The 12,500-nt window shown below is 42.1% G+C and overlaps 1 protein-coding gene across 1 annotated transcript in view; it reads right to left on the minus strand.

The window, feature by feature from the left end:
* Positions 1–5,281: 5,281 nt before the first annotated feature.
* LOC121378093 (protein artichoke-like) overlaps positions 5,282–12,500 on the minus strand; it is a 22,791-nt gene continuing 15,572 nt past the window's right edge. The window contains exon 3 of the mRNA XM_041506193.1: positions 5,282–6,622. Within this exon, the coding sequence (XP_041362127.1) occupies positions 5,282–6,622 (1,341 nt within the window). The remainder of the gene's footprint in view (positions 6,623–12,500) is intronic.

Genomic DNA, 12,500 nt, shown 5'->3' on the forward strand with positions numbered 1-12,500 from the left:
GTGTAGTGGCCTTACACTTACCCAATGAGCCCTTAAGAACTCGCTCTGGGTTGGAGCCGGTACCGGGCTGCGAACCCTGTACCTACCAGCCTGTAGTCCGATGGCTTAGCCACTGCGCCACCGACGCCGGTCAACAGAATGCTGGACAGTGCCATAAAATAACGATGGAGCAGTCTTAAAGGAACTATTCCGAATTTTCTTTTTCTTTCTTTGTTTGTGTTGCCACTGGCAAGCTGTTGTCGACTATAGAGACGTTTTAATGATTATAATTACACATTAAATACATTTACGGTCAGCATTAAATATAGGTGGTTGTATAGTAAATGCTTTTAAGATTGTCCTAGTGTTTGGTCAAACTTCATTTTCTTTCTTTATTTCATATATTTTCATTCGTATGAAATTATTGGGAGATCAAATCAAATTTGGGCTACTTACAAACGTTAGAACAACCAGAAACCGGCCTTGTTGGCCTCGTGGTTAAGCCATCGAGCTACAGGCTGGTAGGTAAAGGGTTCGCTGTCCGGCACCAACTCCCGCACAAAGCGAGTTTTAACAACTCAATGTGTAGGTGTAAGACCACTACATCATATCATCTCTCACTAAACACTAACAACTAACAACCAACCCACTGTCCTGGGCAGACAGCCCAGATAGCTGAGGTGAGTGTGCCATGGACAGCGTGCTTGAATCGTAATTGGATATAAGCACGAAAATAAGTGTTTGCATTAGGCCAAACTTCATTTTATTTCCTTATTACATACATTTTCATTCTTACAAAATCATTGAAAGACCGAATCAAATTTGAGCAACTTACAAACGTTAAAACAATCAGAAACACATTGAATTTACAGACTCCGATATTCTAATGAAGAAACTAAATTTAGTATTTAATTTTAGTCGTAGAATATGCTATTAGTAGCAAACATCTTACAATGGCAGCAGCCATGACAGTATATCGTCTGGAGTTCAGGTCCTACAGACGAGGCACTAGATCAGATTATTGGAATCAACCACTGTTTTAACAAATGCCCATTCGACTCTGCATATGTTTAACGATATCACTAGAGCAAATTGATTTATTAGTCACCGAATATTGGATGTCAAATATTTGGTAATTTTGCCTTAGAGACGAAATCAGTATATTGTTTCATCAGTATCGAGGGAATATTTATATGCACTTTCCCACAAAATAGATAGCACATACCACCATCTCTGATATAATATAGTCGTAGTGCACTGGTTGGAACGGGAAATAATATATTGAATAAACGCTAGTGTAATATTGTATGCTATAGGTGTTCGTTCTAAACTTGACACCCTTTGCCTAGAAAACAATTTGCATCTGCTGCTGCCTGTCATCAATATCCGATGTCTTCCGTCTGATCTATAACAACCATGAAGATAAACACGCAACAATGTTCACATGACACATTCACAAACACTGAGTAAGTATATCAGTACTCACGTATGTAAATAGTAATCTGTTTAAATACTTTATTTTATTCCAGAATGTATTTTTCATTTGGGATATAAAACGATGATGGTCACAAAGTTTATCTGTTCTGTGAAATGACAGTGTATTATTACATAAGAGAGAGAGAGAGAGAGAGAGAGAGAGAGAGAGAGAGAGAGAGAGAGAGAGAGAGAGAGAGAGAGAGAGAGAGAGAGAGAGAGAGAGAGAGAGAGAGAGAGAAAGAGAGACAGAGACAGAGAGAGAAACAGAGACAGAGAGAGAGAGAGAGAGAGAGAGAGAGAGAGAGAGAGAGAGAGAGAGAGAGAGAGAGGAGAGAGAGAGAGAGAGAGAGAGAGACAGAGAGAGAGAGACACACACACAGAGAGAGAGAGAGAGAGAGAGAGAGAGAGAGACAGAGAGAGAGAGAGAGAGAGACAGAGAGAGAGAGAGAGAGACAGACAGAGAGATAGAGAGGGAGATCCGGAGCTTTCACGATATAAAATGTCTTGCTGTCATAATTTTGCTATCTTCTTGGCACACAAACCAAATCTACATGTATGTATCTTTGTTTTGCTTTGATGAAGTGTTTAGAACATCAAACAGCTGTTGGATTTGTTTAGTTGATGAGATAACCCTTTATAACGTAACGTATTTATAACATGATGTAAAAGTAAATATTTAGCACAGTACTCTCATCAAAGTAAGTTTATGTTTGCCATCTTGGATTACTCAACTTATACTGGTGCTCTCAACACAACTTATCGCCTGTTCTTGAATGACAACCCCAATCTCGTGAATACAGATTATTCATTTACCAATAATATTACACTGGACTATCTAAATTTAGATAACGACAGGAATATCTCAATAAGTGGCAATGCCTTTAAAAATCAAAGAACAATTTTGAAAGAAATACGTATACATCTAATACAGATTTAACGAATGTTCCAGAGGGATACAATATTTGGAAGCACTACAACGTCTGCTTATTGCGTCAAATAAGATCAAACGGTGGGATGTACCTCAGATGGAGGAACTAGGATTAATCCTTACAACGTCACGAGGTATGTACAGGGGGATTAGCATATAATGTATGGACTTTTTAGGTCTCACTACACTTGAGAACATTTCCGTCTCAGTCTTCTGTTCCGTTTCCAAAGCGAAACCAAACCAGCGGGCATGTCTTGTGGCCAACGGTTACATTTAATCTATATGAGCATTCGTATATAATCGAACAGTTAACATCAATGCTGAGTTCTTGTATGTCATAACACCAATGTGCCAGAATGATGTGGTGATCTTTGAAATCGTCACAGGAGCCATACTATGTAGGTTATAAATCTGATCGAAAAAAACTACGAGCATTTTCAAATTCGTATCGCTGCACAAGGCAGAATACAAAAGGATGTTTAAACAATAGCATGTAGGCTGTAGCAGAAGGATTTGTTCACCGTTCTCCCAAACTAGGTTTTGACAGTAATTCACGAGTGCATGTCAGAATTCAAAAAGTGTCAATCGCAGACGTGTCTGTTCGAATATGTATCCGTTCGTGAAAATACGTATACGTATTTTATTCGTAATCCGCAAGGTTTCCTCTTAATATCTGTGTTGTCCTTAACCATATTTTCAACGCAATATAACAGTAAATAAAATGTGTTGAGTACGTCGTTAAATAAAACATTTCCTCCTTCGTAATCCACCGGCCTCGGTGGCGTCGTGGCAGGCCATCGGTCTACAGGCTGGTAGGTACTGGGTTCGGATCCCAGTCGAGGCATGGGATTTTTAATCCAGATACCGACTCCAAACCCTGAGTGAGTGCTCCGCAAGGCTCAATGGGTAGGTGTAAACCACTTGCACCGACCAGTGATCCATAACTGGTTCAACAAAGGCCATGGTTTGTGCTATCCTGCCTGTGGGAAGCGCAAATAAAAGATCCCTTGCTGCCTGTCGTAAAAAGAGTAGCCTATGTGGTGACAGTGGGTTTTCTCTAAAAAAAACAGTGTCAGAATGACTATATGTTTGACGTCCAATAGCCGATGATAAGATAACAAATCAATGTGCTCTAGTGGCGTCGTTAAATAAAACAAACTTTACTTTCCTTCGTAATCCGCAATGCCGTACTTAAATACGAAAGTGAATACACCAGGGGCCTAATTCACGAAGGTCTCAGCCTAAGAGGCTCTGCTAGAAAACAAATCATCCTCTTTGCAAGTATTTTAGCACTGCACTGCGAGATCGCAAAGTTTCGAGAGTTTAGTAAATTAGGCCCCTGATCTGATTATGCGAACAAGAGTCAACAGTAGCCGCGTAACTTCTGTTTACTACATGCCGAATAGGGACCACGAACACAAGGTATGCACTATTATGAGAACCCGTTCTGCAAGTCAGTATGTGTGAGGCAAAGACAACCAAACAACTTGTACATACGAACACAAATATTTAAACCAAGATAGATGTGTTTAGTGATATCCCTGGATGTGTGTGTGTGTGTGTGGGGGGGGGGGGGGGGGGGGGGGGGGGGGTGCGTGTGCGTGTGTGTGTGTTAAAATAAATATACTGATTTGTTTAAAAGGAGCTAGATGTATTTAATGTTTTAACTCCTCGCCCATCCCACCTTCTATGTTATCAACGCGTGGACTATAGCTCAGCGGTAGAGAGCGCTCGACTAAGGTGTGAGAGGCCGCAGGATCGATCGCCCTCGATGAACTCTGGATTTTGCGACCCGATCAGTACAGTACACCAAAAGCCATAGGGGCGGGACATAGCCCAGTGATAAAGCGTTCGCTTGATGCGCGGTCGGTTTGGGATCGATCCCCGTCAGTGGACCCATTGAGCTATTTCTTGCTTCAGCCAGTGCACCACGACTGGTATGTCAAAGGCCGTGGTATGTGTTATCCTGTCTGTGGGATGGTGCATATAAAAGATCCCTTGTTGCTAATCGAAAAGAGTAGCCCATGAAGTGGCGACAGCGGGTTTCCTCTCTCAATATCTGTGTGATCCTTAACCGTATATCCGACGCCATATAACCGTAAATAAAATGTGTTGAGTGCGTCGTTAAATGAAACATTTCCTCCCTTCCTTCCAAAAGCCATAGTATCAACTGTCTTCTCTTTGGGAAAATCCCATGCTCGGTTAGATTTTTTTTTTTTTTTTTTTTTTTTTTTTTTTTTTAGGGGGGGGGGGGTATTTTTGGGAGGTCGGAGGTGTTGTTGGGGTTTCTTTTGCAGCGACTTTCCTTTTCCTATTTCCACCAAGTGTCAAAATAACTATATGTTACACATCAAATAACTAGTTTGAAATGTGATATGGTGCTGTTAAACAAACATTCCTTTCTTTGTTCATGTAAAGATGTGTGGAACATGGTAGATTTTCTAATGGGACGAGTGGAGTAGGGATGATAGATTCTATTACGGATCTCCTAGGAGTGTGGCGGTCCTCCTAATAATCTGATAGTGAATCATGGAAGCAATCACGACTTTGCCGAACATCCTATAGACTCTGCCTTGTGCAGAGATACGACTTTGATAAGGGAATACGCTTTTGTCGTTCAGATTCAAAGCAATAAAAACTTACTAGAGTGACAAAAAAGAACAACACAAAAATAGTATGGTGATAATGTGAATTTATCGAAACTAAGAAAACAAAATTGTATATAAAATTTGAAGAGGTAGAATTGTGCGATATTATTCTATCAAAGTTTTAAAAAACCCAACTAAATTCATTATAAACTTTTTAGAAAAAAAAAAAATAAAAAAAAATTAATTTTCAATTTTGAAGAAAAATATATAGATAGAATTATCAACAACTTTTCAAATTTCGATGAAATATTTATCCGACGATTATGGCAGCACAATGTGAGTGGAAGTCTGCGAGATCAATTCCCAGCAGAGTACACCGTCCGCTGATGAAGACCCCGGAATTTCTCTGCCGCCAGCTGAGGAACCATAGGGTCTGACAGGTGCACTCTACGGGATTTCCATCAAGGTAGAGCGACCTCAGCGAGGTCATGTTATTGATTGCTGTAGGGATGTGGATCATCCCGTTATTCTCCAAGCGCAGAGTCTTCAGTTCCTTCAACCCATCGAAGGCGGTGGGCGATATGTAGTCGATGTGGTTGTGATTGAGGTTGAGATACGTCAGAGCTCGGCAGTCCTGGAGATCGTGTTTCTCAATACTTTGGATCCTGTTGGCCGCGAGTCTGAGAAATTTCAGTGCGGGATTGCAGACTCCTCCGTGGATGTGAGTGAGAGAAGCCTGGACAATGGACAGCGCCATCAGACTTTTAGGCATGGCCTCCTCCTCAACGTGTCTCAGTCTGCTCCCAGTGATGGTCAGGATCTTCAGGGAAGGTGAATCATTGATACCGTACGGGATCTTAGTGATGTTAGAATTGTTGATGGATAGTGTGACCAACTTCGATCCACGTGTGGGAAGCCAGTTGTAGAAGAAGCTGGAGTCGCTTAGTGTTTTCCCACCGACGACGAGCGTGGTGAGGTTTTGCAATGACCGGATGGCAGTGGTCATGTCGCTGATGCCGCAGCTTTCGATATTCAGGTAGTTCATCGCTGATGCCGCGCTGTAGAAGGCGTCGTGGGGGATCACGTCAATATGGTTCTCGTATAGATTTAAGTAAACCAAATTTGACATGTGACTCAGCCATCTCGGCCAAGATGTCAGACCGGTGTATGAAACATCCAGGACGTTGAGAGTTCCACTCAGCTTCAGCATCAGCGTTTCGTCCCAGTTGTCAATGTGGTTGGACCACATGTACAGCTTCTCCAGGGCGTTTAGGTCTCTAAGAGCCTGAGGGACTTCCCGCAGACGACAGTTAGAGAGATGCAGCTCTTTCAGTGAATCTCGCTGACTCCTCAGCGCGTGGTCGCTCATTGACAGCCCTGTGTTGTGGTTTAGATCCAGGTACTCCAGGGTGATGTTCGCGAATGTGTCATCGGTGATCACAAGACCTGGATTCCCATCCAGACGCATACGGTAGGTCGAGTTCGGGTGACCGATCAGGACAGATAGGGACGTGATGCGTTTGCTGCTGCAGTCGATGGCTGTCCCGGAACAGGTGCATGGTAGACGCACCACGCACTGGTAAGACTGGGTCAGGTCGGCGACGGCGGCGGTCAGAACAAGGAACAAGCAAAGGTGTTTGACGAGGACGACCTGAAACAGTGAAAAGGGATCATACAGTGGAAGCAGACGCTCAACAGACGTGTGTCTGTTAAACAGTTTATGGTAGAATTATCTAAACTGATACATAGAGAAACACAAAACTAAAACAATTACTACAGCTTCTACACCAAAACGTTCAACGTAGCCCACTAACTCTAAAGGAAAAGCACCAAGAAGCAAACACTCAAAATGACCAACAACAATAAAAACCCATCCCCCAACAACAACAACAACGTTGGAGAATGTATACATGGCTCATAAATACCGTGAGGCAAATTAATTGTCATTTTTGTTGTGGGAAGTTCAGATTTAAATCTCGTAATTACAGTTACTTTTGATACCTTACTTGGACATTAGCTGTGATTGCTAAACACATTTTGTGGACGCGTGACAAGCTATAACCCAACATAGTATACGCCCTTCAACACATACATACACACATACACACATACACACATACATACACACACACACGTACATACATACATACACATATACACACATACATACACACATACACACATACATACACATACATACACACATACATACACACATACAAACATACATACACACACATACACACATACATACACACATACATACACACACATACATACACACATCCACACACACACACACATACATACACACACATACATACACGCGTACATACGCACGTACATACGCACGTACATACGCACATACATACGCACACACATACGCACACACATACACATACGCACACACATACGCACACACATACACATACATACGCACATACATACGCACGCGCACACGCACATATATTACAGACCGGGAGATAACGAGAAACAGAGACAGATGGAAAGAGACAAAGTGAGAAGGCCACAGAGAGAGACACACAGAGAGAGGGGGAAGGAGGTAGAGAGAGGTAGATATAAAGTGAGAGATAGAGAGGTGAGGATACAGTATATGTATGTATTGTATGTATATGAGAGAGAGTGTGTGTGTGTGTGAGGGATAGATGGACGTTCATTCTCTACCAATGTGAAATGTTGAGAAATATTCATAATAAATGCCCCAGCTTACCATGTTGAAATAGTGTGTGGACTATAACCTATAGCTATTTGAACGTAACAACGGACACGTTATTTCCTTCTATTTTTCATCTCAGCTGTTAATTCCCATAAAGATAAAGATAAAGGAAAGAACCACATTTAAAACTGTAGATATTTGGTGTTCAACATCAGGTTATTTTGGCACTTTTCTGGAGTATTAAATGGGGAATGCGCTGACGTTAAACAGGCTACTTCTACCGAAAGCAGACAAGACAACACGTACAACGATTTTTGATACGACAGACGGATTCAGAGAATGTTTGTTTGTTTGTTGTTTTTGTTTGTTTGTTTGTTTTTGTTTTGGTGTATTTGTTTGGGTTTGCTTTGGGTGGGTTTTTTTGGGGGGGATCAGGTGGGGTGGGTGAGTCGGTGGGGAACTAAGGGGAAAAGGGCATATGAACCAACTCGTGATAGAGTAACCAAATGGAATTATTAAAAAAAAAAAAAAAATAATAATAATAATAATAATAATTATTAAAAAAAAAAAAAAAAAAAAAAATATAATAATAATGTATATATAAAAAATAGAGGCACTTGACTATATTTAGATCTGGCTCTCGAAAAATATAAAACGTATAATGTATGTTGTGTTTAACGACATCAGTAGAGCACATTGATTTATTCATCGTCAGCTACGGCATGTCAAACGTTTAGTAATCCTAACACGTAGTCATCAGAGGAAACTGTCTACATTAGGGGGGGGGGGGGAGGGGGAGAGGAGGGGCGTAGCCCAGTGGTACAGCGCTCGCTCGATGCGCGGTCAATGTGGGATCGACCACCATCTGTGGGCCCATTAGGCTATTTCTCGTTCCAATCAGTACACCACAACTGGTATATCAAAGGCCGTGGTGTGTACTACCCTGTCTGTGGGATGGTACATGTAAAAGATCCCTTGCTGCTAATCGAAAAGAGTAGGCCATGAAATGACGACAGCGAGTTTCCTCTCTCAATATCTGTGTAGTCCTTAACCATATGTCTGACGCCATATAACCGTAAATAATATGTGCTGAGTGCACCATTTCCCCACAAACAGGACAGCACATGCCATGGCCTTTTATATACAAGTAGTGGACATCTGGCTGAGACAGGGGAAAAAACTCTATCGACTGAGTTGAATCCCACCTCCACCCCGCCCCTCCTCCAACCCCAGCCCTCCTCCAACCTAACCCCTTCTCCACCCCACGACTCCTCCAACCTCACCCCTCCTACACCCCGCCCCTCCTCCACCCCACCCTTCCTCCAACCCCACCCCTCCTCCAAGCCCCCCTCAATATCAGTGAAGTATTCTGCCACCGAGTTCTATATTGATGTTGAAAAAATACTAATTGTGTTTGTCATCTATAATAATTGCGGCGACGCCTTTCGGGGTTTCTTACAATCATATGAGTCAGATAGGAGTTGAAATCCCAAGGAGATGTGTAATTTCCTGAACCTTTCGTCAATTAATAACCGAATATTTGTGAGTTAATGGCCTTTGACTGTTTCGCGCTTTTATACATGACTATATAGATCATCTCTCTCTCTCTCTCTCTCTCTCTCTCTCTCTCTCTCTCTCTCTCTCTCTCTCTCTCTCTCTCTCTCTCTCTCTCTCTGTCTCCCTGTCTCTGTCTCTGTCTCTCTCTCTCTGTGTCTCTCTCTGTCTGTCTGTTTGTCTCTCTCTCTCTCTCTCTCTCTCTCTCTCTCTCTCTCTCTCTCTCTCCCTCTCTCTCTCTCTCTCTCTCTCTCTCTCTCTCCATCTCTCTCTCTCACTTCTCTGGTCTCCCTCTCTCTCCGTCTGTCCTCTCTCTCTCTCTCCTCTCTCTCCTCCCTCTCCTCTCTCTCTCTCTCTCTCTCTCTCTCTCTCTCTCTCTCTCTCTCTCTCTCTCTCTGTGTGTGTGTGTGTGTGTGCGTGTGTGTGTGTCTCAATCTAGCTCTCTCTCTCTTCATCTAGCGGGTTTCCTCTGATTACTACGAGTCAGAATAACCAAATGTTTGACATCCAATAGTCGATGATTATTTAATCAATGTGCTCTAGTGGTGTCATTAAACAAAACAAACGTTTGACTCACACATACTTATAGCGGAAATTGTCAACAATTGCAACGATTAGCCTGCAATCAGTCAAATGAGACGGCAGCCAGTGGACACTCTAAAACGTCGGGAGGGTTAATCTTTGTTGTGTAATAATGAAGAAAAAGAACGACCCAAGATTACAGATAACTGTAGGAGACTCGACACTTGGTTATTGTTGCACTTCATTGTTGATGTCAATACACCGACATCACCAATTAATTTCATCAGTTAACACACTGTTGACGACAACCGGAAAGTATGGGTGGGACAATATTTAACAAACAATCATAATTATGAATTTTGATAATTTGGTATTAGGACCACCCCATTCTTAAGACCAGTTTTAATACGTCCCGCCGATGGTCACAATAGCAGTTTCACTGTACAAACACACACACACACACACACACACACACACACACACACATATACACATACAAACACACATACGTACACACACACTCACACACAGACACACATACACACATACACACACAGGCATACACATATACACACACATATACACACACAAACACACACGTACACACACACACACACACAAACACACACACACACAGACACACACACACACATACACACACACACACAGACATGCACACATATACACACAAACACACACACACGTACACACAAACACACAGCCACACACGTACACTCACAGACACACAAACAGACACAAACACACAGGCACAGACACACACACACACAAACACACACACACAAACACAAACACACACACACGAACATAAATACGTGCTCGTAATCGCGCATCATAAACACATCGATCCACACACGCATGGAGTCTATCTATTGTTTCTTATGCAGGAAATGAAAAGTACATTAAATGAATTACAACCATGACAAAACATACAAATGTGTTTCCTGTTTTGTGTGACAATGGCGACCACACTTGTGAGTTGACGATATATGTTGATAAGCATAAACACAGACAGTGTTTTCTTCAAATCTGTAGTTGTATTCGTGTGTTGCATTGGTAGACGTACTCGCATAATGCCCGGTAGGTCTGGGATCGATCCTCGTCAGTAGTCCCATTTAGCTATTTCTCCTTCCAGCCAGTGCACCACGACTGCTATTTAGTTTGCTATATGAATTGTTGAACAACGGGTCCTTCAAATGTCACCTTTTGTTGTCTGTAAATGGGCTATGGCCTAAAACCGGAATGAAGAATTGAACATTTAACCTTGAACCTATATCAAAGACCGTGATATGTGCTATCCTGTCTGTGGGATTGTGCATATAAAAGATCCCTTGCTAATAATAAATTTTTTTAGCGGGCTTCCATTCATTAAGGTACAACATCTCTACCCGATCCTGTAATAAGTTTACTAAATGAAAGTGAAAGTTTGTTTTGTTGAACGACAACACTAGAGCACGTTGATTTATTAATCATCAGACATTTGGAAATTTTGAACACAGAGAAAACCCGCTACATTTCCCCCATTAAAAGTGCATATAAAAGATCCCTGGCTGCATTAGGGAAAATGTAACGAGTTTCCTCTAATGACTACGTGTCAGGATTACCAAATGTTTGGCCTCCAAATGCCAATGATTAATTAATCAACGTGCTCTAGTGGTGTCGTTCAATAAAATAAACTTTATCCTGTACGTTTAATGAATGGAAGCACGCTACATTTTTTTTTATTACTAGCAAGGGATATTTTATACGCACCAATGTGCTCTAGTAGAGTCGTCAAACAAAAACTTTTTTTTTAACACGACTAAATGACGCTAACTACGGGCCGGGAATCTGTCCATTCCGACAGACCGGCAATTAATTTCCCATTTATACTGTATGGTCATGTTTTGTCCGACATGTTTTGATTCGGTCTGACATAATTTGTAGTTTACCGGTCCGAATGTTCGGCAGAATTTCAGTCAATTTCGACCCCTGCTCAAGTTAATCTCTTCCCCGCTATGTTGTAGACTGAAAGTCGACCACCTTTTTTGTTAATTCGTCGTAGTCTGAAAATAATACCTGTAAGGTTTTTTCTCTCATTGTTGTATTGCGTCTCTGTGTCGTGAGAACTGCACACAAAGTTGAGTCAGTCAGGTTTAGTTTGTAAAGATCTAGCGATGCGTATATTCGCTTCATGATCAGTGTAGACACAGATAAGCGTACGGGATTCCTATTTTGGGGTTTTTTTTTTTTTTTATTGCTGGTGGAGAGGGCTAGCAGAGGCGGATCTAGGGGTTTATTATATATTAATTTTCATTTTTTTTACGACCCCCCCCTCCAAACCTCCCCCAAAGTTCCCTTGACATTCTATCTCATGTCACTGCCCCCCCCCCCCCCCCCCCCCAACGTTTTAACGACTCGTTGTGGAGGTCTAGATAAAGCAGGTGTGTTCCCAGGACAGCGTGCTTGAATCTTAATTGAGTATAAGGAAGAAATAACACATACCCCTTCCATCCCTCCCCTGCCCCTTCCCTGCCTTGTACAGAACTGTCTTGGCTAAGGTCAGATACTGTGTCCACAACAGACGTGCGTGAGTAGTATTTTGATGGAAGCACGCCATGTGTTCTTTTAATATTGTTTTTTGTTTTCTTTTCTTTTCTTAAGGGTTTTTTGTTACTTGTTATGGTGACACTTGTTGGAGTGGGGAGGGGAGGGGCGACCAGTATCCCCATACCCCCGCCGTTTCTGACACCTATGGAACCAGAGGGCGGGACGTAGC

This window comes from Gigantopelta aegis, chromosome 7 (assembly GCF_016097555.1).
Source record: "Gigantopelta aegis isolate Gae_Host chromosome 7, Gae_host_genome, whole genome shotgun sequence".
Taxonomy (NCBI): Eukaryota; Metazoa; Mollusca; class Gastropoda; order Neomphalida; family Peltospiridae; genus Gigantopelta; species Gigantopelta aegis.